This window comes from Anolis sagrei, chromosome 13 (genome assembly GCF_037176765.1).
Source record: "Anolis sagrei isolate rAnoSag1 chromosome 13, rAnoSag1.mat, whole genome shotgun sequence".
Lineage (NCBI taxonomy): Eukaryota > Metazoa > Chordata > Lepidosauria > Squamata > Dactyloidae > Anolis > Anolis sagrei.
The window spans coordinates 9,841,342-9,868,518 of NC_090033.1; the positions used below are offsets into that span (position 1 = coordinate 9,841,342).

General features: G+C 46.5%; 1 protein-coding gene across 5 annotated transcripts in view; it reads left to right on the top strand.

The window, feature by feature from the left end:
• HSPG2 (heparan sulfate proteoglycan 2) overlaps positions 1 to 27,177 on the top strand; it is a 173,231-nt gene that overhangs the window by 76,943 nt on the left and 69,111 nt on the right. For 4 of the 5 annotated variants that reach the window (XM_067472750.1, XM_067472751.1, XM_067472753.1 and 1 more), the window contains 23 exons: positions 988 to 1,202; positions 1,333 to 1,394; positions 2,686 to 2,753; positions 2,869 to 3,009; positions 4,035 to 4,217; positions 5,702 to 5,881; positions 5,987 to 6,105; positions 7,440 to 7,551; positions 7,672 to 7,785; positions 9,067 to 9,185; positions 9,273 to 9,359; positions 9,491 to 9,546; positions 11,066 to 11,145; positions 11,245 to 11,385; positions 13,543 to 13,734; positions 18,849 to 18,941; positions 20,777 to 20,857; positions 20,966 to 21,196; positions 22,478 to 22,591; positions 23,926 to 24,053; positions 24,195 to 24,281; positions 25,155 to 25,213; positions 25,311 to 25,484. In XM_067472750.1, coding sequence (XP_067328851.1) covers positions 988 to 1,202; positions 1,333 to 1,394; positions 2,686 to 2,753; positions 2,869 to 3,009; positions 4,035 to 4,217; positions 5,702 to 5,881; positions 5,987 to 6,105; positions 7,440 to 7,551; positions 7,672 to 7,785; positions 9,067 to 9,185; positions 9,273 to 9,359; positions 9,491 to 9,546; positions 11,066 to 11,145; positions 11,245 to 11,385; positions 13,543 to 13,734; positions 18,849 to 18,941; positions 20,777 to 20,857; positions 20,966 to 21,196; positions 22,478 to 22,591; positions 23,926 to 24,053; positions 24,195 to 24,281; positions 25,155 to 25,213; positions 25,311 to 25,484 — 2,836 coding nt within the window. Of the gene's footprint in view, positions 1 to 987; positions 1,203 to 1,332; positions 1,395 to 2,685; positions 2,754 to 2,868; positions 3,010 to 4,034; positions 4,218 to 5,701; positions 5,882 to 5,986; positions 6,106 to 7,439; positions 7,552 to 7,671; positions 7,786 to 9,066; positions 9,186 to 9,272; positions 9,360 to 9,490; positions 9,547 to 11,065; positions 11,146 to 11,244; positions 11,386 to 13,542; positions 13,735 to 13,974; positions 14,014 to 15,315; positions 15,418 to 15,554; positions 15,780 to 18,079; positions 18,173 to 18,390; positions 18,475 to 18,848; positions 18,942 to 20,776; positions 20,858 to 20,965; positions 21,197 to 22,477; positions 22,592 to 23,925; positions 24,054 to 24,194; positions 24,282 to 25,154; positions 25,214 to 25,310; positions 25,485 to 27,177 lie in introns of all 5 variants that reach the window. The other variant, XM_067472749.1, reaches the window with a different exon arrangement.

Genomic DNA, 27,177 nt, shown 5'->3' on the forward strand with positions numbered 1-27,177 from the left:
TGAGGAAGCACTATACTACTACTACTACTACTAATAATAATAATAATAATAATGGAAGAGACCACAATGGCCACCCAGTCTAACCCCCATTATATTATTATTATTATTATTATTATTATTATTATTATTGTATTGTCGAAGGCTTTCATGGCCGGAATCACTGGGTTGTTGTAGGTTTTTTCGGGCTGTATGGCTATGGTCTAGAGGCATTCTCTCGTAGGAGAAAATGCCTCTAGACCATGGCCATACAGCCCAAAAAAACCTACAACAACCCTATTATTATTATTATTATTATTATTATTATTATCATCATCATCATCATTATTATTATTTGAAACACAACAAGATTAGTCTATAGCAGACTTTCCTTTCCTTAATGCCACTGTGACACATTTGTCTAGGCCGAACTCCATACTGAAGATTCTGATTGTGTTGGTCAGTGACTGGATTTCTGTTTCTGATTTTCCGTAAAGCTTCAGATCATCCATGTACAGCAAGTGGGAAAATTTTGGTGAATTTCTTGCTGTTTGGTAGCCCAGGTTTGTTTTCTGTAGAATGACTGACAAAGGGATCATTGCAACGATGAATAGCAGTGGTGACAGTGAGTCGCCCTGGAAAATTCCTCTCTTGATGTTAACAGTTGCCCACGAAGAGCTCCGTTTTCCATTGTTTCATTGCATTTTCGGTGAATTTTCTAAATATTTTCACAAACCCCGATGACATCTAGACATTTGATAATCCCACAATGTGGCAGTGAGTCCAATGCTTTTTTGTAATCAATCCAAGTTGAGGTTTGTTATTATTATGGCAGTCCGCAAGTTACGAACAAGAGAGGTTCTGTCGGTTAGTTGTGACCAAAGAGCTATATTTTCCCAACATCTTTTCCCCCCAGAGATTCTCAGCAAGCCTTTACGGGAGTGCATTCTTCCGTTTTGAATGGGGAGTCATGGGGTCCTCGCTCACCTCCTCCTCTCTTTTTGCCCTCAGAACTGCCAGCACAACACTGAGGGACCCCAATGTAACACGTGCAAGCCGGGCTTCTTTGGGGACGCCACCAAAGGTGGCCCCACAGCATGCCTGCCTTGCCCGTGCCCCTACACCGAAGCCCCCCGGAGGTTTTCCAGCACTTGCTTCTTGGACACGGACGAGCAGGCCACTTGTGACGCGTGTGCTGTGGGATACACTGGGCGCCGCTGCGAGAGGCAAGTGGGGCACCCCCTGCTCTTTGTTGTGGTTCAAGGGGCTCTCTAAGGACCACACCTCCCTTTTATAGTCCCGGAAGGAGACCCCGCCACTAACCCCAGGCCTTCTCTCTCCCCTGTTGCTCTCCAGGTGTGCTTCTGGTTATGAAGGCAACCCCATCCAACCTGGCGGGAAGTGCATCAAGGCACCTGGTAAGTTGTATTAACAAGGGTCAGTTTAGTCTCATTCTCATGTTTAGGTGGAATAGCCTTTGCCTCCTCTTTTTCTTTTTCTTTTTTTTCCTTTTTCTTTTTCTCCTTCTTTTTCTCCTCCTCTTCTACTTCTTTCTCCTTCTCTGCCTTTTCTCTTTCTTCTCCTCCTCCTCCTCTTCCTACTCCAACTTCTATTTCTTCTGCTGCTGCTCCTTCTCCTCCTTTCTCTCCTCCTCCTTCTCTTTTTCCTCTCCTCCTCTTATTCTCCGTCTCTTTCTTCTCCTCTTCCTCTCTGCCTTTTTCTCCTTCTTTTCTTTCTCATCCTCTTCTTCTCCTCTTATGTTTCTTCTTATCCTCTTTCTCCTTCTCCTTGTCCTCTTTCTCCTTCTTTTTAATCCTCTTCTCCTTCTTCTCTTTCTCCTCTTTTCCTTCTATTTCTCCCCTCCTTCTCCTCTTTTACTCCTTCTCCTCTTCTCCATATTTTTCTGCTTCTTCCCTTGCTTCTCTTCTTCTTATTCTCCTCTTTCTCCTCTTTTCCTTCATCCTCCTCTTCTTTTTCTTCTCATCTTCTCTGCCTTTCTCCTCCTCTTTTCCTTCTTCTCTTTCTCCCCTCCTTCTCCTCTACTTTTTGTCTTTCTTCTTCTCTTCTCTGCCTTTTTCTCCCTTTTCTTTCTCCTCCTCTTCTTCTCATTCTCTTTCTCCTTCTCTTCTCTGCCTTTTCTCCTTCTCCTTCTCTTTTCCTTCTTCTCTTTCTCCTTCCTTTTTCCTTCTCCTCTTCTCTGTCTTTTCTCCTTCTCTTCTTCTTCTCATTGTCTTCCTTCTTCTCCTCTTCTCTGCCTTTTCCCCTTCTCTTTCTCCTCTTCTTTTCCTTCTCTTCCTTCTCTTCTTCTCCATTTCTCCTCCTCTTCTTTTTCTTCTCATCTTCTCTGCCTTTTCTCCTTCTCTTTTCCTTCTTCTCTTCTCCGCCTTCTTCTCCTTCCTCTCTTTCTCCTCCTCTTCTTCTCCTTTCCTTTCTCCTCTTCACTGCCTTTTCTCCTTCTCTTTTCCTTCTTCTCCTTCTTCTCTTTCTCCTCCTCTTCTTCTCATTCCCTTTCTCCTCTTCTCTGCCTTTTCCCCTTCTCTTTCACCTCCTCTTCTTTTCCTTCTCTTTTTGTCCTTTTCTCCTTCTTGTCTTTCTCCGTCTCCTCCTTCTCTTTCTCCCCTCCTCATCCACCCTCACTAATGTTTCAACCAAATGGCAATCATACAGACATTTTCTTCTCCCAACCTTTTCTGTTTTATCCTCAAATAGAGCAAGTGGTCGCCCGTTGCGATAAGCGGGGCAGCAGCGAGGTTTCGGACGGGGCTTGCCGGTGCAAGGTGAGCAGGTTGACCACTTGGGACCCCCCCCCCCAAATAACTCCCCAAATGAATTCACTACTCTGGGTTCTGTAGTCACTGGGATTGTCAACATTCTTATTTTGTCATTTGACAGCCCAACGTCATGGGCCGCTTCTGCAATGAATGCGCGACGGGGACCTTCCACCTCAGCCAGCACAACCCGGAGGGCTGCCTGCGCTGCTTCTGCATGGGGGTCTCCCGGCAGTGCGCCAGCTCCTCCTGGAGCAGGGACCAGGTACGCACCGCATTCGGGGATTTAGATCCGGCAAAGGTATGAGGATGTTGCAGTTCAGCCCTTGGTTGTGACTGATGCTGATGTAAATGTGGAAGTGGATCACGAAACCTCTGAGCCTGTGAGCCAACATGAGATTCTGAGTCCTGAAAATGATCATTCTGTCTCCAGTAGTTAGTGAAGGTCACATACCCTGTCGTAGTCAACTGTGAATTGCACATGTGGTAATTCCTGCGCCTGCACAGTACAGCTTCGGAACCTTCTGGAATATAAAACAGACATATATGAAAGTATATGAAACAGAGGCTTGGATTTAAGTTTATTAAAGTATAGAAGCTTAATGGTTTCAATATTTCTTAACTCCTAGAGGTACATTCCTTTAGTGGTTACATTTATAACCTTTCATAAAACAACTCTTAAGAGGACTGTTCTTTCCACTAGACAGGTTTTAAACTTAATTCCTTCAAAATGTGTTTCTTTCCTTAACAGCTCACTCCAGGTACTAACCTATTCTTTCCCTCTGTTATTCTTACTGGGGTTCTCTTCCCCTTTTTGCTCAAACCCCATCTACTAATCTAAATAAGTCAACTTGACCTATCTAAACCACACAAGCCAAAAGCCTAAACTTTCCTGATTCTCAATAGAGTAGAACCAGCTTTCCCTGCAGTTCTCTGACCACAGACTGCCTATTTAAAATGCCTGCTCTTGCCAAGTGGCAGTTGGCAGGGCGTGCACTTCCTAAGCCAGGAGAGGGACACACACCGGTGTTGCCAGGCGCGCGGGAAAAGAGGCCTCGTACAGAGAGCATGCTCCCTGCACGAGGCTTCTTCCCCCGCACGCTTGGCAATGCTGGCGCGGGCCCCTCTCCTGGCATTAGTAAGTGTGCGGGGAAAGAGGGCCGCTCCAGTATTTTCTCCTGGTTATGGGCTGTGGAAAGATTTGGTTTGAAATGGCTAACGATACAAGTGCTGTCTGTGGTGGACTTCCCCACCATGGCTCCAAGTGGCAGTTCCTCTCCTTTGGCCTAGGTGCGTGTGGCCTATGAGGAAGCCGGAGGAACCCACTTCAGCCTCTCCAACGCGGCCGGCACTCGGACAGTCAGCGAGGGGCTGCGCTTCTCCGGACCCTCCGAACTCACTTTCTCCTCCTTCCACTCGTTGGCGCCGGACGTCTACTTCTGGGTGCTGCCGGAGCGCTTCAAGGGAGACAAGGTGAGCCATTATTATTATTATTATTATTATTATTATTCAGCCCATTCCCTTCGAGGGCTACCATTGCCTTATTAGGGTCACTCCCAAAGGGCTATTCAATCAAACTACAAGCCGTTCCCGAGTTGTAAACATCAGACTTAAGAACGGGGCTGATGCAACAGAAAAGGATATGAATCTTATATATTACTAGCCGTCCCCTGCCACGCGTTGCTGTGGCCCACATGGGGGTTCTGTGTGGGAGGTTTGGCCCAATTCTATCATTGGTGGGATTCAGAATGCTCTTTGATTGTAGGTTAACTATAAATCCCAGCAACTACAACTCCCAAATGTCAAGATTTCCCCAAACTCTACCAGTGTTCACATTTGGACATATTGAGTATTCGTGTAGAGTTTGGTCCAGATCCATCATAGCTTGCGTCCACAGTGATCTCTGGATGTAGGTGAACTACATCTCCAAAACCAAAGGACACTGCCCACCAAACCCTTCCAGTATTTTCTGTTGGTCATGGGAGAACAGTGTGCCAAGTTTGGCTCAATTCCATCGTTGATGGAGTTCAGAATGCTCTTTGATTGTAGGTGAACTATAAATCCCAGTAACTACAACTCCCAAATGTCAAAGTCTATTTCCCCCAAACTCCATCTGTGTTCCTAGTTAGGCATATGAAATATTCATGCCAAATGTAGTCCGGATCCATCATTGTTTGAGTCCACATTGCTCTCTGGATGTAGGTGAACTACAATTCCCAAACTCAAGGTCAATGCCCACCAAACCCTTCCAATATTTTCTGTTGGTCATGGGAGTTCTGTGTGCCAAGTTTGGTTCAATTCCATCGTTGATGGAGTTCAGAATGCTCTTTGATTATAAGTGAACTATAAATCCCAGCAACTACAACTCCATCAATCATATTTTTTGGAGTGATGGTCACTCCTTGTGTTGTGAGACGTTTTGTTGCCAAATTTGGTGTGATTTCATTCATTGGTTCTTTTCTTTTTAAGGTACTCATTATGCACAGAGCATTTTTATATATAGAGATATTTAATATATTACTATTATATACTATTCTATAATAATATTATACACACACACACACACACACACACACATATATATATACAGGAAGTCCCCAAGTTACAAACATCTAACTCTAGGATCACATTTCTTAAACCTTACAGTGGACTGTACTGTGAACACATGTGCATTAGAACTGTATTTTTGCACACTGGAAGTACTTACAATGCATTCCTATCTAATAACCTGGGGATGCCATTTAGACTGAATACAGGCTGGGATGAGCAAACAGCAATGGAAGACAGGGTGCTCCCGTTGCAGGGCAGTAGCAGCCAAACTGTCATGGAGTTGACCACCTTCACAATGGAGTATGGGCCCACACATTTCGGAGCCAGCTTCTTTGAGGGCTGTGCCATGCTTAAATAATAGAATTCACGAGTGTTTTCCTGGTGGGATGCTTCCCTCTTCTTTCCAGGTGACCTCCTACGGTGGGGAGCTGCGCTACACTATCGTCCACGACGCCTTCCCCGGAGCCCCTCTCCTGCGGGGCCAGCCAGACGTCCTGCTGCAAGGGAACGGCATTTTCTTGGAACACAAGGCCGACACCACCCCGCTCCCAGGGACCCCCATGACCTTCACCGTGCCCTTCCGGGAGGTGAGGCTCCCCCCCCCCCCCCCAAAAAGGTTCGGGGGAAAGTGACCATCCCGAAATGGGGGTGAATGTCAAAATTGGGAACACACCTCTTTCTCGCTCTCCCAGCATTCCTGGCGGCGCGCCGATGGGCAGGACGCTACCCGCGAACACCTCCTGATGGCTCTGGCTGGCATCGACCTCTTCATGATCCGGGCCTCGTACTCGGAGCGGCCCTCGGAGAGCAGGTCAGCGGCGGGAAAAACAAGGAGGGAAGCAAACACGGGAGCGTCCTTCCACGGGAAGGCGTTGTCTTTTGTTGCAGCTATTTACAGTATTTCATGGGGGGAATCTCTCATTTGGTATCAGCCATTGGTTGATGTTCTGGGTTTGAGCCTGCCACTTTTGGACTCTCGGTTGCTGAGGTGTTCCAGCGAGTGTCTCTGTAGATCTTAGAAAACTATCTCTTGATTTAAGGTGTTGATGTGCTGGCTGATACCCAAACAGGGGATGAACTGGAGATTCTCTGCCTTGGTCCTTTCACTATTGGCTGCCACTTCCCGGCGGATGTCAGGTGGTGCAATACCGGCTAAGCAGTGAAATTTCTCCAGTGGTGTAGGGCGCAGACACCCCATGATAATGCGACATGTCTCATTAAGAGCCACATCCACTGTTTTAGCGTGGTGAGATGTGTTCCACACTGCGCATGCATACTCAGCAGCAGAGTAGCATAGCTCAAGGGCAGATGTCTTCACTGTGTCTGGTTGTGAACCTCAGGTTGTGCCAGTCAGCTTTCGTATGATATTGTTTCAAGAACCCACTTTTTGCTTGATGTTCAGGCAGTGCTTCTTGTAGGTCAGAGCATGGTCCAGAGTGACTCCCAGGGATTTGGGTGCGCTGCAATGCATCCCAGGTCATCCTCAGAGCTCGGGATGCTTGTCTGTTCTTAAGGTGAAAGGCACATGTCTGTGTTTTAGATGGGTTAGGGATCAGCTGGTTTTCCCTGTAGTAGGTGGTAAGAGTGCCTAGAGCTTCGGAGAGCTTCTGTTCTACCATCTCAAAGCTCCCTGCTTGAGCGGTGATGGCACGATCATCAGCATAGATGAAGCTCTCTGTCCCTTCTGGCAGTGGCTGGTCATTTGTGTCGATGTTGAACATGGATGGAGCAAGCACGCTCCCCTGAGGCAGGCCGTTCTTCTGTTTCCGCCATCTGCTTCTCTGGACCTGGAACTCAACAAAGAAGCTCCTGTTTGGTAGCTGATTTCCTTGAGTGGTGATGGCACGATCATCAGCATAGATGAAGCTCTCTGTCCCTTCTGGCAGTGGCTGGTCATTTGTGTCGATGTTGAACATGGATGTAGCAAGCACGCTCCCCTGAGGCAGGCCGTTCTTCTGTTTCCGCCATCTGCTTCTCTGGCCCTGGAACTCAACAAAAAAGCTCCTGTTTTCGGTGTTCTTGCATGATGCAGTGTTCCCTTCCTGCATTCATTATCTCCTACACCTGATGCAGACCTAACTCCCGGGTTTAATTCTTCTTGTGTTGTTTCGCTCTTTGTCAATGTCTTTGTCTCCTTCCGTTCAGGATATCCGGCATCCAGCTGGATGTGGCGGTGCCGCACCCCACCGGCCGGGACCCCGCCGTGGAAGTGGAAGAATGCACCTGCCCTCCTGGATACCGCGGACCTTCCTGCCAGGTGAGCGTTTGACCCTCGGGACCTGGGTTCAAATCCCCAAAGAAGTTCCGCACACCTTGCGGCGTCTTGTCTTGTAGAAAGGCAACGAGAAACACTCGCTCGCGTCTCTCTCGCTTTCAGGACTGTGATGTGGGCTACACCCGGACTACCAGCGGGCTCTACCTGGGTACCTGCGAACCTTGTGACTGTGGGGGACACGCCACCGAATGCGACCCGGAGACCGGGGAGTGCCAGGTGAGAGAGAGAGCATGGAAAGTGTGGCCCGGCTGTTAAGAATGGTGGGAGTTGAAGTCCAGAACACCCGGAGGGCCGAAGTTTGCTCATGCCTGGCCCAGACTAGAATGGCTTGGAATGGGTTGGCCCTTCTGGAAACTGGGGAGTGTTTTGGTTTTTACCTATTGGAAATCTTTTTAATATTTTATCTTCCTTCTTCTTCCCCTTCCTTTTTCTTTTCTCTTTTCCCTTCTTTCTTTTCTATTTCCTTCCTCCTTCCCTTCCCCATTCCTTTTCTTATTTTCTTCCCTCCTTTTCTTTTCCTCCTTCCTACCTTCCTTCCTCTTTCACTTCCTTTTCCTTTGTCCCTCGCTCCTGCCCTCTTCCCCTTTTCTTCTTCTTTTCTCATTTCCTTTTCTTTTTTCCTCTTTCACTTCCCTTTCTTTTGTTCTATTCTTTTTTCCCTCCCTCTTTCCCTCCTTCCCTTTTCTTTCCTCTTCCCTTTCCTCTTCCTTTCTTCTTCTCCTCCTTTCTTCTTTCCTTCCTTCCTCTTTCCCTTCCCTTTCTATTTTTCTTTTATATTTCCTTCCTTCACCCTCCCTCCTTCCTTCTTTCTCTTCACTTCTTTCCCCTTTCCTTTTCTTTTCCCCACTGTCTTCCTTCTATCCTCTTTCCCTTCTCTTTCTTTTCCTTTATCTTCCCTTCCCCCTTTCTCTTCACTTCTTTCCCCTTTCCTTTCCTTTTCCCCACTTCCTTCCTTCTTTCCTCTTTCCCTTCTCTTTCTTTTCCTTTATCTTCCCTTCCCCCTTTCTCTTCACTTCTTTCCCCTTTCCTTTCCTTTTCCCCACTTCCTTCCTTCTTTCCTCTTTCCCTTCTCTTTCTTTTCCTTTATCTTCCCTTCCCCCTTTCTCTTCACTTCTTTCCCCTTTCCTTTCCTTTTCCCCACTTCCTTCCTTCTTTCCTCTTTCCCTTCTCTTTCTTTTCCTTTATCTTCCCTTCCCCCTTTCTCTTCACTTCTTTCCCCTTTCCTTTCCTTTTCCCCACTTCCTTCCTTCTTTCCTCTTTCCCTTCTCTTTCTTTTCCTTTATCTTCCCTTCCCCCTTTCTCTTCACTTCTTTCCCCTTTTCATTTTCCCACTTCCTTCCTTCTTTCCTCTTTCCATTCCCTTTCTTTTCTTTTTATCTTCCCTTCCCCCTTCCTTTTCTTTTTTTCTTCTCATCCCTTCCCTTTCTCCATCCCTTCCGCCTTCCTTTCCTTTTCCCCTTCCTGCCTTCCTTCCTTCCTCTTTTCCTTCCTCTGCAGAACTGCCAGCACGACACGGAAGGACCCCGCTGCGACCGCTGCCGGCAAGGTTTCTATGGCGATGCCCGCCAAGGGTCCTGCCAGCCCTGCCCTTGCCACGGCGCCGTCCCCCTTGGCCAGTAGGTTGCCCCCCTCCCCTGCCCTTTGCCCTCCTTGCCCCTTACCTGCCCACCTTTGCCCTGAGCCCTACCTTTGCTCTCTCCCAGGGAGGTCAAGACCTGCTTCCTCGACTCGGACGGGCAGCCCACCTGCGACGCCTGCGCCATAGGATCCCACGGCCGGCAGTGCGAACGGTAGGAGGGCCCCCCCCTGGGGTGTGGGGCTCCGTGACCTCTGGGATCCCCTCCTGGGATCCTTTGCTGGCATTGTCGCTGGCCTTGGGGGTGCCTCTCCAACTCAGCCTCACCCTCTTGTCTCGATCCAGGTGTTCTCCGGGTTACGTGGGGGACCCCAGCCGGGGCTATCCGTGCACCCGTTCAGGTGAGTTCCCCATTTGGAGCAGGGAGATCCGCAGGAAAAATGGGGGGGAGGGTCCCCAAAGGCAATTTCATATTGACTTTGACTTCCCTCGACACTGACTTCGACTTCCCTTGGCATTGGCCTCAAACTAATAATAATAATAATAATAATAATAATATTGTTATGACTTCAAATTTATTTTGACTTCCCTGGCCACAGACGTCATCATCATCATCATCATCATCATTATTATTATTATTATGACTTCAAATTGACTTTGACTTCCCTAGACACAGATGTCATTATTATTATTATTATTATTATTATTATTATTATTATTATTATTATGCCTTCAAATTGACTTTGACTTCCCTGGGTACAGATGTCATTATTATTATTATTATTATTATTATTATGCCTTCAAATTGACTTTGACTTCCCTAGACACAGATGTCATTATTATTATTATTATTATTATTATTATTATTATGCCTTCAAATTGACTTTGACTTCCCTGGGTACAGATGTCATTATTATTATTATTATTATTATTATTATTATTATTATTATTATGCCTTCAAATTGACTTTGACTTCCCTGGGCACATACGTCAATATTATTATTATTATTATTATTATTATTATTATGCCTTCAAATTGACTTTGACTTCCCTGGGCACATACGTCAATATTATTATTATTCTTATTATTATGCCTTCAAATTGACTTTGACTTCCCTGGGTACAGATGTCATTATTATTATTATTATTATTATTATTATTATTATGCCTTCAAATTGACTTTGACTTCCCTGGGCACATACGTCAATATTATTATTATTATTATTATTATTATTATTATTATTATGCCTTCAAATTGACTTTGACTTCCCTGGGCACATACGTCAATATTATTATCATTATTCTTATTATGCCTTCAAATTGACTTTGACTTCCCTGGGTACAGATGTCATTATTATTACTATTATTATTATTACTATTATTATTATTATGCCTTCAAATTGACTTGTTGACTTCCTTGGGCACAGATGTCATCATCATCATCATCATCCTTATTATTATTATGACTTCAAATTGACTGGCTTCCCTAGGCACAGATGTCATTATTATTATTATTATTATTATTATTATTATTATTATGCCTTCAAATTGACTTGTTGACTTCCCTAGGCACAGACATCCATATTATTATTATTATTATTATTATTATTATTATTATTATGACTTCAAATTGACTTTTACTTCCCTGGGTACAGATGTCATTATTATTACTATTATTATTATTACTATTATTTTTATTATTATGCCTTCAAATTGACTTTGACATCAATATTATTATTATTATTATTATTATTATTATTATTATTATGTCTTCAAATTGACTTTGACTTCCCTGGGCACAGACGTCAATATTATTATTATTATTATTATTATTATTAGTAGTAGTAGTAGTAGTAGTAGCAGTAGCAGTAGTAGCAGCAGTGGTAGTAGTAGTACTTCCTTTTCTTCTCCTTTCCCCAGGTTCGGGTTCGAGGTGCAACTGCGACCCTCAAGGCAGCCTCAGCAGCCAATGTGACGCCAATGGGCAATGCCAGTGCAAGGTGAGGAGGGGGGGATCCCATCGGCAGCGAGGTGGGGAAGAAGGACCCCCATGCTCGTACTAAGGAGAACGTTCTCATCTTCTTCTGCCACCTTCCCAGGCCAACGTGGAGGGCCCCCAGTGCGACTCCTGCCGCCCGCACCACTTCCACTTGAGCGACGAGAACCGGGAGGGCTGCCTGCCCTGCTTCTGCATGGGGGTCACCCAGCAGTGCGCCAGCTCCTCCTACCACCGCGACACTGTGAGTCCCCACCACGGCCATGTTCCCTCTGAATCTCTCCTCAGTCTCTTCTTCACCTTCTTCTTCCTTTTCTTCTTAACCTTCTGCTTCTTCTTCTTCCTCCTCTACTTCTTCCACTTCTTCTTCTTTTTCACCTTCTTCCTCTTAGCCTTCTTCGTAACATTCACCTTCTTCCTCCTCCTCTTCTTCACCTTCTTCTTCCTCTTCCTCCTCCTCCTCTTCACCTTTGTTTTCTTTTTCCTCTTCTTTTTCTTCATCTTCTTCCTCTCCTTCTTCCTCTTCCCCTTCTTCCTCTTCCTCCTCTTCTTCACTTTCATCCTATTCTCTTTCACCTTCTTCCTTCTCTTGCGCTTCTTCTTCTTCTTCTTCTTCTTCTTCTTCACCTTTTTCCTTTTTCTTCTTAAATTCCCCCTCCTCCTCTTCCTTCTTCTTCACCCTCTTCTTTCTCTCCTTCATCTTCCACCTCCTCCTCTTCTTCACCTTCGTCTTCTTCTCATTCTTCACCTTCCTCTTTCCCCTCCTCCTCTTCTTCATCTTTTCCTCCCTCTTCCTCTTTACCTTCTTTCTCCTTTTTCTTCTTCCCCTACTTCTTTACTTCACTTTCTTCTTTCTCTCATTCATCTTCCTCCTCCTCCTCCTCTTCTTCACCTTCATCTTATTCTCCTTTTTCACCTTCCTCTTTCCCCCCCTCCTCTTCTTCTTCACCTTCTCCTTCACCTCCTTTTTCCTCTTCTTTTTCACCTTCTTCCTCTTCTTCATCTTTTTCTCCCTCTTCTTCTTGACCTTCTTTCACCTTTTTCTTCTTCCCCTCCTTCTTTTCTTCACCTTCTTCTTTCTCTCATTCATCTTCCTCCTCCTCCTCCTCTTCTTCACCTTCATCTTATTCTCCTTTTTCACCTTCCTCTTTCCCCCCCTCCTCTTCTTCTTCACCTTCTCCTTCACCTCTTTTCCTCTTCTTTTTCACCTTCTTCCTCTTCTTCATCTTTTTCTCCCTCTTCTTCTTGACCTTCTTTCACCTTTTTCTTCTTCCCCTCCTTCTTTTCTTCACCTTCTTCTTTCTCTACTTCATCTTCCTCCTCCTCCTCCTCTTCTTCACCTTCATCTTATTCTCCTTTTTCACCTTCCTCTTTCCCCCTCCTCTTCTTCTTCACCTTCTCCTTCACCTCCTTTTTCCTCTTCTTTTTCACCTTCCTCCTCTTCTTCATCTTTTTCTCCCTCTTCTTCTTTACCTTCTTTCTCCTTTTTCTTCTTCCCCTCCTTCTTTTCTTCACTTTCTTCTTTCTCTCATTCATCTTCCTCCTCCTCCTCCTCTTCTTCACCTTCATCTTATTCTTCTCCTTTTCACCTTCCTCTTTCCCCCTCCTCTTCTTCTTCACCTTCTCCTTCACCTCCTTTTTCCTCTTCTTTTTCACCTTCCTCCTCTTCTTCATCTTTTTCTCCCTCTTCTTCTTTACCTTCTTTCTCCTTTTTCTTCTTCCCCTCCTTCTTTTCTTCACTTTCTGCTTTCTCTCATTCATCTTCCTCCTCCTCCTCCTCTTCTTCACCTTCATCTTATTCTTCTCCTTCTTCTCCTTCCTCTTTCTCCTCCTCCTCTTCTTCTTCACCTTCTCCTTCACCTCCTTTTTCCTCTTCTTTTTCACCTTCCTCCTCTTCATCTTTTTCTCCCCTCTTCTTCTTTACCTTCTTCCCCTCATTCTTTTCTTCACCTTCTTCTTTCTCTCTTTCACCTTTTCCTCTTATTTACTTCATGTATTTATTTACTGCATTTCTATACCCTTGGGGGTACAGCTTATTTTTCTTCACCTTCTTCTTCCTCTTCCTTTTCTTCTCCTTCCTCTTCTTTACCTTCTTCTTTTTCCTCCTCCTCCTCTTCTTCTTCACTTTCTTTTTTCTCTTTTTTTCTTCTCCTCCTTCCTCTTCTTTTTCTTCTTCCTCTCTTCCTCTTGCTCCTCCTCCTTTTCTTCACCTTTGTCCTATTCTCCTTAACCTTCTCCCGCTTTTTCACCTTCTTCCTCCTCTTCTTCTTTCTCTTTTCCTTCACCTTCTTCTTTCTCTCCTTCACCTTCCTCTTCCTCCTCCTCCTCCTTTTCTTCCTCTTCTTCCTCTTCACCTTCTTCTCCTTCTTCACCTCCTTCTTCCTCTTCTCCTCTCGTCCAGGTCAGCACTCCCTTCTTCCCAGGGAACTTCCAGGGCTTTGCGCTGGTCAACCGGCAACACAGCGCCCGCGTCCAGACCGGCTTCACGGTGGAGATGGCCCCCGAAGGGCCGCAGCTCTCCTTCGGCCGCTTTGGGCAACTGGGCCAGGAGGCCTATTACTGGCAGCTGCCGGACGCCTACCTGGGGGACAAGGTGAGCGGGAAGCACTTTCCCAAAAGCCGGTGGAGGTAAAAGAGGGTAAGGAAGAAATATGCATACACACACATACATATATATGACGAAAGGAGGATCTGTCCACAAAAGAGTTCTACTCCATCTTTATCTCTGAACGCGTCCTTTCCAGGGATTTCTTCCTGTGGCAATTTCCCCTCTGTTTCCTCACTCTTTCTCTCCTTCCTTCCTTCTTTCCCTCCCGCCTGGGCTTTTGGGCAGAAGGAGACCTATTTCGCCCGGATGCGACGGGCACACAAGGTACGCAGGACGGGGATGCATGAATCCAACCTCAATGATGTGGCTTTGCGTGTTTGTGTGTGTCCGAATTGACTAGCTTGATGGGACCAGATGAGAAAAAGTTGGCTTTTGGATGATCGGAAAGGCTAGTCGTTGCGGCTCCCGGTGCCTCTGTTTACCCTATGTACAGGCTGTCCCCAAGTTACAAAAACCCAAATTAGAAATGACTCTTAAGTTAAGAATGGGGCTGAGACAACAGGAATTGAGAGGAATCTTATATTTTTATCGCACCCCAGGCCTGAAGCCACAACATGGAGAACTCCCAGAATACTTAAACCAAGACTTGAGACAAGAACTAGAGAACTCAGGTCTAGCTATACTTGAAAGCCATGTTGCCTAAACTGAGTGCACATTATTATGCCTTCAAATTGACTTTGACTTCCTTAGGCACAGACGTCAATATTATTATTATTATGCCTTCAAATTGACTTTGACTTCCCTAGGCACAGACATCATCATCATCATGATCATCATCCTCATCATCATGACTTCCAATTTAAATAATAATAATAATGACCCAAGTTACAAACACTTAAATTACAAATGAATGGGGCTGAGACAACAGGAATTGAGAGGAATCTTATATTATTATCACACCCCAGGCCTGAAGCCACAACATGGAGAACTCCCAGAATACTTAAACCAAGACTTGAAACAAGAACTAGAGAATTCAGGTCTAGCTATACTTGAAAGCCACGTTGCCTAAACTGAGTGCACGTTATTATTATTATGCCTTCGAATTGACTTTGACTTCCCTAGGCACAGACGGCAATGTTATTATTATTATTATGACTTCAAATTGATTTTGACTGGATTACAGATGCAGAGATATCATGGTGAGTGGTGAAAGATGGCAGAGAGATGGCAGATCACATACAAGCCACTTCCCTTCTTTGCTCCAGGGATCATAGGAAATGACTCAGCCGTCTCTCTAGGATCGCGTCCCTACTTTCTTAAACCTTACAATGGACTGTGCTGCGAACACATGTGCATTCGAACTGTATTTCTCCAATCTTGTTCTTGGGGACTGCCCGTACTTGCATTTGCATCCCTTTCAGTGGAGTTTGATGCCTCTTGTTTTGTAGACAAGGCATGTGGCATCTTGCATCTTGGCTGTGTTTTGGGGATTGTCCCTGGAATGTCCCGGAATGGGACAAGGAGGGATGCGGAACGAGGAGGAGAAAAGGGGTGCCCGCCTTGCTTGGGTTTTGGGGTCCGGCCATTTCCAGTGCGCCAACCCCGTGGTTGTGTCCCGCCCGGCAGAACTCCACCTCCTTCACGGAGGAGCAGCTGCGGAAGGATGTGGCGGCCGGACGGATCCCCGGCTCCAGGGGTGGCCCAAGCAGGGCCCGACGGGCCACGCAGGTAGGGCCACAGACCCCATTTTGGGTGTGGTTTCCTCTCCCTTCTCTTTGTGGGGCCTCTTGAGCTCTTCCTCTCCTTCCTCTCTCTCCTCTTGTGCCTCTGTTTCTCTTTCTCTCTTCCTCCGTCTCTTTCTTCAGGACCGGGAAACCCAACGGAAGCAGGATGCGGTGGTTTGGGAGATGCTCTCCAGCTTTGCCAAAGGGAGGGCGGCTTCTCCCCGCAAGGAGGGTGGACCCCCAAAGCTCTCCTCCTCACCCCCTGGGCCCCCACCTCCCGCTCCCCCATACTCTCTGGACCCTGCGGCACAAGCAGCCAGACCACCACCTGTTCTGGCCGCTGCTCCTGGCTCATGGCGACCCCAGGTACCGCGTCTTCCTTCCATCTATCCATCCTTCCCAATCTCTTCCTCCTTCCTTCCTCCTTCCTTCCTTCCTTCCTTCCTTCCATAATCCCTTTCTTCCTCTATCCCTTCCTCCCAGCCACTTCCTCCTTCCTTCCTTCCTTCCTTCCTTCCTTCCTTCCTTCCTTCCTTCCTTCCTCGGTGTGCCCCTTATTTGCATCCTTCTTGGTGTCTTCCACTTTCCTTCCTTCCTTTCACCATTTGCCCCTTTCTTGCATCCTTCCCAATCTCTTCCAGTTTCCTTCCTTCCTTTCTCCCTTCCACAGTCTGCATTATCCTCTCCCCCTCCCTCCCAGCCACTTCCACCTTCCTTCCTTCCTTCCTTCCTTCCTTCCTTCCTTCCTTCCATAATCCCTTTCTTCCTCTATCCCTCCTTCCCAGCCACTTCCACCTTCCTTCCTTCCTTCCATAATCCCTTTCTTCCTCTATCCCTCCTTCCCAATGTGCCCCTTATTTGCAACCTTCTTGGCGTCTTCCACTTTCCTTCCTTCTTGCATCCTTCCCAATCTCTTCCAGTTACTTCCTTCCTTCCTTTCTCCCTTCCACAATCTGCACTATCCTCCCTCCCTCTCTCCCAGCCACTTCCACCTTCCTTCCTTCCTTCCTTCCTTCCTTCCTTCCATAATCCCTTTCTTCCTCTATCCCTCCTTCCCAGCCACTTCCACCTTCCTTCCTTGCTTCCTTCCTTCCTTCCTTCCTTCCTTCCTTCCTTCCTTCCTTCCTTCCTCAATGTGCCCTTATTTGCATCCTTCTTGGCGTCTTCCACTTTCCTTCCTTCTTGCATCCTTCCCAATCTCTTCCAGTTCCCTTCCTTTCTCCCTTCCATAATCCCTTTCTTCCTCTATCCCTCCTTCCCAGCCACTTCCACCTACCTTCCTTCCTTCCTTCCTTCTTTCCTTCCTTCCTTCCTTCCTTCCTTCCTTCCTTCCTTCCTTCCTTCCTCAATGTGCCCTTATTTGCATCCTTCTTGGCATCTTCCACTTTCCTTCCTTCTTGCATCCTTCCTAATCTCTTCCAGTTCCCTTACTTCCTTTCTCCCTTCCACAATCTGCATTATCCTCCCTCCCTCTCTCCCAGCCACTTCCACCTTCCTTCCTTCCTTCCTTCCTTCCTTCCTTCCTTCCTTCCTTTCTTCCTTCCATAATCCCTTTCTTCCTTTATCTCTCCTTCCCAGCCACTTCCACCTTCCTTCCTTCCTTCCTTCTTTCCTTCCTTCCTTCCTTCCTTCCATAATCCCTTTCTTCCTTTATCTCTCCTTCCCAGCCACTTCCTCCTTCCTTCCTTCCTTCCTTCCTTCCTTCCTTTCTTCCTTCCTTCCTCAATGTGCCCCTTATTTGCATCCTTCTTGGCGTCTTCCACTTTCCTTCCTTCTTGCATCCTTCCCAATCTCTTCCAGTTCCCTTCCTTCCTTTCTCCCTTCCACAATCTGCGTTATCCTCCCTCCCTTTCTCCCACCCACTTCCACCTTCCTTCCTACCTTCCTTCCTTCCTTCCTTCCTTCCTTCCTTCTTTCCTTCCTTCCTTCCTTCCTTCCTTCCTTCCTTCCTTCCTTCCTTCCTTCCTTCCTTCCTCAATGTGCCCTTATTTGCATCCTTCTTGGCATCTTCCACTTTCCTTCCTTCTTGCATCCTTCCTAATCTCTTCCAGTTCCCTTACTTCCTTTCTCCCTTCCACAATCTGCATTATCCTCCCTCCCTCTCTCCCAGCCACTTCCACCTTCCTTCCTTCCTTCCTTCCTTCCTTCCTTCCTTTCTTCCTTCCATAATCCCTTTCTTCCTTTATCTCTCCTTCCCAGCCACTTCCACCTTCCTTCCTTCCTTCCTTCTTTCCTTCCTTCCTTCCTTCCTTCCATAATCCCTTTCTTCCTTTATCTCTCCTTCCCAGCCACTTCCTCCTTCCTTCCTTCCTTCCTTCCTTCCTTCCTTCCTTCCTTCCTCAGTGTGCCCCTTATTTGCATCCTTCTTGGCGTCTTCCACTTTCCGTCCTTCTTGCATCCTTCCCAATCTCTTCCAGTTCCCTTCCTTCCTTTCTCCCTTCCACAATCTGCATTATCCTCCCTCCCTCTCTCCCAGCCACTTCCACCTTCCTTCCTTCCTTCCTTCCTTCCTTGCTTCCACAATTTCCCCTTATTTGCATCCGTCCCAACCTCTTCTGCCTTTCTTGCCTCCATCCTTTCCTCTTCCACCTTCTTTCCTTCCCTTCCTTCCTCTTCCCCTCCTTCCTCTGCCTTGACTTCCCTTCTTCCTCTTCTCTCGTCTCAAGACCCACCGGCAGGGCCTCTCCGTGAACCGGGCCACGGACCCCTCCACCAACCTGCTTGCTTCCCCCCAGGACCCTTTGGGGGGCCCCTCCAAGGTATCCCTGTGCCTGTGGTTGCATGCATATTGGGGGTGGCGTGTCCACATGCATTTGTATGCGTGTTGAAAGCGGGCGGGGCAAGAGGTGCCCCTGAGTGATGGCAAACGCATTGTCGGAGGGGGTCTTTGCGCCAGAATTGAAGTCTTATTTCTCTTGTGGGTGGTCTTCCTCCTGCTTTGGCCCCCCACTCCCCTCTCGCCTCTTCTCTGTCCCAGCGCTGGCTCTTCTACAAGGGCTTCTCTCTCCTTCCGGAAGTTACTTTCTACTGGGAGCTGCCCAAGGCCTTCCTGGGGGACAAGGTAACATTTCCTGCCTTTGGGGAGGGATGGCGTCTTACGCCGGAATCAGGACTGTGAGTCCCAGAGGGTCAAGGGAGGGGATGAACGTCCCACCTGGCAGGGCTGGCGTACTTTGGAAAAGCTTCTTTCCTTTCCTTTTCCTCGGCTTTTAGTCTCCACAACAGAAATGGAAAGACAACAGGAGAGGAAATCATACAAAACAGGATAAAGATGGGTCAGATCGGTAGGACTTAGTAAGGAGCTTAGTGAGCATGACGAAATCTACCTTACAGATAGAAGGGGGCAGGCTAGAAAGGTTGACAAAGCAATAATGGTCCATTAAGGGTTGTATCATATATAGGTCAATGATTCCCTTCTTCTTGTCTCTTTTGCAGGTCGGATCCTATGGCGGGCGCCTTCGCTACACTCTGTCCTACACCGCGGGGGTGAGAGGAACTCCGTTGCCGGACGCCGATGTGCAAATCACCGTAAGAAAAAAGAGAGACAAATATCTTTTTGGGGGGGGGGGGTCTCTATCCTCTTGGGGGGGGGGGGGGTGTCGGAACCCAGACACCTTAAAGAGCCAGACTCAGAAGTATGTCCAAAACAACCGTTCATTAAAGCAAAGTAAACAGGACTTTGAGACACTTGCTTCAGTGCCTCTGGCCAAAACTCAAAAGGTGTAGCAATTTCTAACTTGTAAAACAAACTCTTTTGGGGGGGGGGGTCTCTATCCTCTTGGGGGGGGGGGGTGTCGGAACCCAGGTGCCTTAAAGAGCCAGACTCAAGAGTATGTCCAAAACAACCGTTCATTAAAGCAAAGTAAACAGGACTTTGAGACACTTGCTTCAGTGCCTCTGGCCGAAACTCAAAAGGTGTAGCAATTTCTAGCTTGTAAAACAAACTCTTTTTGGGGGGGTGTCTCTATCCTCTTTGGGGGGGGGGGGTGTGGGAACCCAGACACCTTTAAGAACCAGACTCAGGAGTATGTCCAAAACAGCAGTTTATTAAAGCAAAGTAAACAGGACTCAGAGACACTTGCTTCAGTGCCTCTGGTCCAAACTCAAAAGGTGTAGCAATTTCTAGCTTGTAAAACAAACTTTTGGGGGGGGGGGGTCTCTATCCTCTTGGGGGGGGTGTCGGAACCCAGACGCCTTGAAGAACCACACTCAGAAGTATGTCCAAAACAGCAGTTTATTAAAGCAAAGTAAACAGGACTCAGAGACACTTGCTTCAGTGCCTCTGGTCCAAACTCAAAAGGTGCAGCAATTTCTAGCTTGTAAAACAAACTTAGTCAACAATCCGGATTACCCTGGCAAAAAAATCGGATTAAACAAGAGTAAAACACCCCAAAATTGCACGGTAGAAGGTAAGCAAACAAACAAAGAGCTATGAAGAAGAGCCATCATCCAAATGCAGTCCAAAGTCGAAGAGATCCAAGTCCGAAGTTGAAGATTCCAAAGTCCACAAAGCAGCGTCGTCGTCAAAAGCAGTCCGAAGTCAAGGAGAGGGGAAATTCGCACTTACGAGAATCCAAGACAGTTAGTACACGAAGCAAACAGCAACCTGCAGATCCAGGACCCAAGCGCAACAGGAAAGTGGCAGCGACAAGACCCAAGGCACGAAACCAACACTTTGCCTACTGCAAAGTTCTAACACTTCAGTGCCAACTTTTGTCTTACAACTCATCATCCGATGATGAGCTGCCCTCCACCCCATCCTCATTACTGTCAGCTGGCTTAGCCTCTAGATTAGTACTATTAGTAGTAGTAGGCAATCCTTGAGTTACGGACATCCGACTTAAAAACGACTCCTACTTAAGAATGGGGCTCAGATAACAGGAAGTGAGAGGAGTCCTATACTATACATATATTATTACTATTAGTATTATTATTTTATCTATTATATTATATTATATTATATTACATTATTAATTGTAGTATTATATTATTATTATTATTATTATGTTATTATATATATAGGCAGTCCTCGAGTTACAAGTATCCACCTTACAAGTGACTCCTAGTTCGGTTTAGACAAGAAGAACTGGGAGAGTTCTTATATATTATTAGTGTTATTTTATTATATTATAAATTATTAGTATTATTATTTAAATATAGGACTGAGATATAAGTAAGTGAGAGAAATCTTATAGTACGGTAGAAACTCAACTTATGAGCACCCCATGTTAAGAGAGTATTGAGTTAAGAGCTGCCGCCCAGCCTGGGGGCTGTATTGTATTGTATATATAAATTATTATTATTGTAGTACTGTATACTATTATTATTATTCTGATTCTATTTCTCCGCTGATGTTCCTCCAGGGGAACGACATCACTTTGGTGGCGTACTTATCTGAGCTGAGGCCCCGTGAACGCAAGAGCTTCGAGGTCATCTTCCGGGAGGTGACTACGATTGAAAGTTTGGACGAAGCCCCCGGAGGGATGGATCCCCCTCTTTCTGACCCGCCTTGCTCCGCTCTCCACTGACCCTTCTCATCGTTTTCCCCCTAGCAATTCTGGAAGCGACCTGACGGTCAGCCGGCCACCCGGGAACACCTGATGATGGCCCTGGCTGACCTGGATGAAGTCCTCATCCGGGCCACCTACTCCACGGACATGATCTCGGCGGGCATTGCGGGTGTCTCCATGGAGACGGCCGTGCCCACCTACACCAGCCTCCCACGGGCTCTGGAGGTGGAGGAATGCCGTTGCCCACCGGGGTACCAGGGCCTCTCGTGCCAGGTGAGTCGAGCCAGCTGGGCCCAGAATGGGATGGGCAGAGGCCATCATCAGAGGTCTGTGTAGGCTCTGAGGATGAGGACAAGTATTTTCTGGTTGAGCCTGGTGTTTTTAAAAAGGACCTCAAAACCTGGCTCTTCCGCTGCTCCTTTGAGGAGTAGGTATACAATTTCACATTACTGCTCAGCCTCAAGTTCTGTCATCGGAATATTGTCCCCTCTCCTCATGGGAAAGCCTGCTTCCACAACCCCCGTCCCCCTATAATTGAGCTCTCCTCCACAAATTACCTGCTTCTCTTCTTTATTTCACCCGAGTTTTTAATTAGTTTTAATCAGTTTGTCTTTTAATCATTACATGTAGCCTGCCCATTATTATTTTGTCTGTGCTTATTGTAATTTTTACATTGTTATGTATGCATATGTTTTACGTTAATATGATGTTATTTATTTATTTACTATGCTTCTATACCGCTATTCTCAAGGGCGACTCATGGCGGTTTACAAAACGGCACAATTCGATGCCCACAACAGTACAAAAATAATTTAAACATTAAAAACATTTAACATTGTTTAACATTATTGTTTTTTTAACATTATTATTTATTGTTCGCGTTTTCGGTTTGTGTTTTGGTTTTTTCTTTACTCTAATTGTTGTTTGGGCTTTGCCTCATGTAAGCCGCTCCAAGTCCCTATCGGGGAGATGGTGGCAGGGTATAAAGATTATGATTATGATTATGATTATTATTATTCTTTGGGGGAAATCAAAAGTGTTTTTGAGATTATGGGAATGTTTTGAATACATCTGTTGTTGGAGAAACAGGCAATGATTTTCATGAGACTAAGCCAGGGATTGACTCTGAAAGGAATGTGGAGGAGACAGAGGGTTACCGATAACCCGATGTTTACAGCTTAGAAGGGATAGTGCAAAACAGAGACAAATTAGTTGTTCCCAGAGGCTGAAAGAGAATCAATGGGAACCCAGGTGTGAGAAAGGGTAATGTCATTGGGCAAGCAGTGTTTGGTGGGTAGATCAACATTGGATTTTCATGTGTCAAGTTACCTGTCTAGGAGTTATCTTCTTGGATTTGGTATTTTAGTGAATGCTTAGTCTGCTTATTTTGAACTCTATTTTGATACTGTTTTTGTATTAGATACCCCTTTTTAATAAACTTATTGTTGATCTGTGTGGTGTTTGGGTGAAAGGGGAATCAAGCAGGCCGCTGGGCGGCAACAAAAGGTGAGTCCAGCAAGGTTGAGGAAACCCTCTCCTCTTCCTCCACCGCAGGACTGTGCCTCCGGATATACGCGCACCGGTGGAGGTCTCTACCTGGGCCATTGCGCGCTGTGTGAATGCAATGGACACTCCGATTCGTGCCACCCAGAGACAGGGGCCTGTTCGGTGAGCAAATCGTCTTTCTCCTCATTCTTTGTCTTCCTCTTTTCTCCCCATTCCATTTACTTTTATCCTGTTTATATCTCTTCATTGAGACATGAAGTGGCTCGCAGCCATAAAGAACAATTTCAATTCAAAATCCACAAATCGTCCTCAGATTGTGGCCTTCTGAAATGACCTGCAAAGTCCATCTCGCTTACTTTGTCTCTTTACAAACTAAAAGCAAAAGGGATCATACAGTTCTAGAGTTTGAAGGCAGACTAAGCGTGTCTATTGGGAGAGCCAATATTCCAGAGGACAGGAGCAGAATTCAAAACAATTTTGACAGATGAGAGAGATGATTGTCCAAAACTAACAAAATGAAGTTCAACAGGGACAAATGCAAGATACTCCACTTAGGCAGAAAAAACGAAATGCAAAGATACAGAATGGGGGACGATGCCTGGCTCGAGAGCAGGACGTGTGAAAAAGATCTTGGAGTCCTCGTGGACAGCAAGTTAAACATGAGCCAGGAATGTGATGTGGCGGCAAAAAAAGCCAATGGGATTTTGGCCTGCATCAATAGGAGCATAGTGTCTAGATCTAGGGAAGTCATGCTCCCCTTGCTCTATTCCGCCTTGGTTAGACCACACCTGGAATATTGTGTCCAATTCTGGGCACCACAATTCAAGGGAGATATTGACAAGCTGGAATGTGTCCAGAGGAGGGGACTAAAATGATCAAGGGTCTGGAGAACAAGCCCTATGAGGAGTGGCTTAAAGAGCTGGGCATGTTTAGCCTGAAGAAGAGAAGGCTGAGAGGAGATATGATAGCCATGTACAGGGTTAGTCAAAATGCATAGGCCAATAAGCCATTCAATTGAATGGCTTATTGGCCTATGCATTTTGACTAACCCTGTATAAATATGTGAGAGGAAGCCACAGGGAGGAGGGAGCAAGCTTGTTTTCTGCTTCCTTGGAGACTAGGACGTGGAACAATGGCTTCAAACTACAAGAGAGGAGATTCCACCTGAACATGAGGAAGAACTTCCTGACCGTGAGAGCCGTTCAGCAGTGGAACTCTCTGCCCTGGAGTGTGGTGGAGGCTCCTTCTTTGGAAGCTTTAAACAGAGGCTGGATGGCCATCTGTCAGGGGTGATTTGAATGCAATATTCCTGCTTCTTGGCAGAATGGAGTTGGACTGGATGGCCCATGAGGTCTCTTCCAACTCTAGGATTCTATAATCTGACACCATCAAAGGTCTGCCATCAAAGGATGCCTTCCAGCCTTGGTTGATAAGGTCCCATCGGTCTTCTCAAATAATGTCCCCTGCGTGAAATAATCTCTTCCTGCTCCTTGCAGAGCTGCTTGCACCATGCAGACGGTGAATTCTGTGAGCGGTGTGCCCCCGGTTTCTATGGAGATGCCACAGCCGGGACTCCTGAGGACTGCCAGCCTTGTGCCTGCCCACTGCCCGATCCGGAGAACCAGTAAGCCTAGTGTCTCCCTTTAGTATCCGAAAGAACGGGCCTTTGAGAAAACCAAGGGGGGTTCAGTTGGGTGAGCAATAGCTTGTGTTGGGACCTTGCGTTGGTCAATGACTCAGTGGAGGTATGGCTTTCTCCCTCCAGGTTCTCCCGGACCTGCGAGAGCCTCGAAGGCGGAGGGTACCGCTGCACCGCCTGCGAACCAGGATACACAGGACAGTACTGTGAACAGTAAGTGTGGCATCACAACTCACTGTTGCCATCTGTCAAGCGTTTGGCTCATGTTACAGCTAAATTTATTTATACTTATTTATACGCTTGTATACCGCTAATATCTCAGCCTAAGTCGGCGACTCATTGCGGTTTACAACACTTAAAAAACAGTATTCAGTTTAAAAGCATAAAACACATATACAATACAAATTATTGGGCCACCAATAATAATCCCATGCATCTCGTAACTGGAATCGCAATCCAAAATTCGTCGTCCATGATTACCAATCCTTTAGTCATCAAAATTCGTTGCAACGGATTAACCGAATGCTTGTTTAAACATCCATGTCTTCAATCTCTTCCGAAACACCATCAGCGAGGAGGCTGATCGTACCTCTATGGGGAGGGTGTTCCAAAGCCGAGGGGCCACCACAGAAAAGGCCCTGTCTCTCGTTCCCGCCAGCCGCACTTGTGAAGCCGGCGGGATAGAGAGCAGGGTCTCCCCAGAAGATCTTAGGGTCCTGGTGGGCTGATAGGCTGAGATACGTTCAGATAGATAATTTGGGCCAGAACCGTTTTGGGCTTTAAAGGCCAACGCCAGCACTTTGAATTGAGCCCGGTAGCATATCGGCAGCCAGTGGAGCTGGTGCAGCAGAGGAGTTGTGTGCTCCCTGCGCCCCGCTCCTGTTAGTATCATGGCTGCCGCCCGTTGGACTAATTGGAGCTTCCGGGCTGTCTTCAAAGGCAACCCCACGTAGAGAGCGTTGCAGTAGTCAAGGCGGGATGTAACCAGAGCGTGGACTACCGTGGCTAAGTCAGACTTCCCAAATGTCCTTTGACCAGAAGCTGGCCACTTGGAGTGCCTCTGATGTTGTTTTTTTTCTTCCTTAGGTGTGCCGCAGGTTATGTGGGCAACCCCAACATCCGTGGGCAGAAGTGCGTGCCCCTGGGTGAGTGAGAACCATGTGGCATCATTAATAGTAAATGGTTGCACCCCCCTTTCGTCTTCCAAGCGCAGGGCTGACCCTCTCTCCCGTCTTCCTTCAGGTCGTCCTGGCCAGCCCCCTCTCGTTGTGCAGATCCATCCCCCATGGACGGCCGTCTCTCAAGGCAGCGTGGTGTCTCTCCGATGCCACGTCAGTGGGGCTCCTCCCCATTATTTCTATTGGTCCCGGGAGGACGGGCGCCCTGTGCCAGGCACTGCCCAGCGCAAGCATCAAGGTGAGCTTCCCACCTCAAAAATCAGCATCCAAAACACAGGTCTGCGGATGCCAAGTCAAGGCAGAGCAAAGTCTGGCTGGTTAACGAGAGTCCAAGTCAGTTGGAAGTCGATGAGTGAAGTCAGTGTTGAGGGAAGTCAATCAGAAGTCAATGCCAATTAAAGTCAGTGCCAAGTGGTCAATCTGAAGTGTTGAGGAAAGCCAGTGTTGAGGAAAGTCAATCTGAAGTCAGTGTTTAGTGGAGTCAAACTGAAGTCAATGCCAAGTGAAGTCAATCTGAACTTAGTGTTGGGCAAAGTCAATTTGAAGCCAATGCTGAGTGAAGTCAATCTGAAGTCAGTGTTGAAGGACGTCAATGCCAAGTGAAGACAATCTGAAGTTAGTGTTGAGGGGGTCAATCTGAAGTCAATGCCAAGTGAATTCAATCTTAACTCAGTGTTTAGTGAAGCAGTGTTGAGGAAAGTTAATGCTGAGTGAAGTCAGGCTGAAATCCATGTTGAGGGAAGTCAACCTGAAGTCAGTGCCGAGGGAAGTCAATCTAAAGTCAGTATTGAGGGAACTCTACCTGAAGTCAATGCCGAATGAAGTCAGTGCCAAGTGGTCAATCTAAAGTGTTGAGTAAAGTTAGTGTTTAGTGGAGTCAAATTGAAGTCAGTGTTGAAGGACATCAATGCCAAGTGAAGACAATCTGGTCAGTGTTTAGTGAAGCCAATCTGTAGTCAATGCCAAGTGTTCAATTAGAAGTCAGTGTTGAGGAAAGTTAATGCTGAGTGAAGTCAGGCTGAAATCCATGTTGAGGGAAGTCCACCTGAAGTCAGTGCCAAGGGAAGTCAATCTAAAGTCTATATTGAGGGAACTCTACCTGAAGTCAGTGCCGAGGGAAGTCAATCTGAAGTCAGTATTGAGGGAAGTCAGTGACGAGGGAAGTCATTCTGAAGTCAATGTTGAGGGAAGTCAGTCTGAGGTCAATGTCAAGTGAAGTCAATCTGAAGTCAATGATGAGGGAAGTCAATCTGAGGTCAATGCTGAGTGAAGTCAATCTGAAGTCAGTGATGAGGGAAGTCAATCAGAGGTCAGTATTGTGGGAACTCTACCTGAAGTCAATGCCAAGTGAAATCAATCTGAAGTCAGTATTGAGGGAAGTCAGTGGCAAGGGAAGTCAGTCTGAAGTTCATGAGGGAAGTCAATCTGCGGTCAATGCTGCGTGAAGTCAATCTGAAGTCAGTATTGAGGGATCTTAATCTGAAGTCAATGCTAAGTGAAATCAATCTGAAGTCAGTGTAGAGGGAACTTTACCTAAAGTCAATGCTGAGTGAAATCAACCTGAAGTCAGTATTGAGGGAAGTCAGTGGCGAGGGAAGTCAATCTGAAGTCAATGCCAAATTAAATCAATCTGAAGTCAATACCGAGTGAAATCAACCTGAAGTCAGTATTGAGGGAACTCTACCTAAAGTCAATGCCGAGTGAAATCAACCTGAAGTCAGTATTGAGGGAACTCTACCTAAAGCCAATGCCGAGTGAAATCAACCTGAAGTCAGTATTGAGGGAAGTCAGTGGCGAGGGAAGTCAATCTGAAGTCAATGCCAAGTTAAATCAATCTGAAGTCAATATTGAGGGAAGTGAGAGGCAATCTCAATGCTGAGTAAATCAATTGAAGTCGATGTTTGGGAAATTCCAAGTCAATGTCGAGGGAA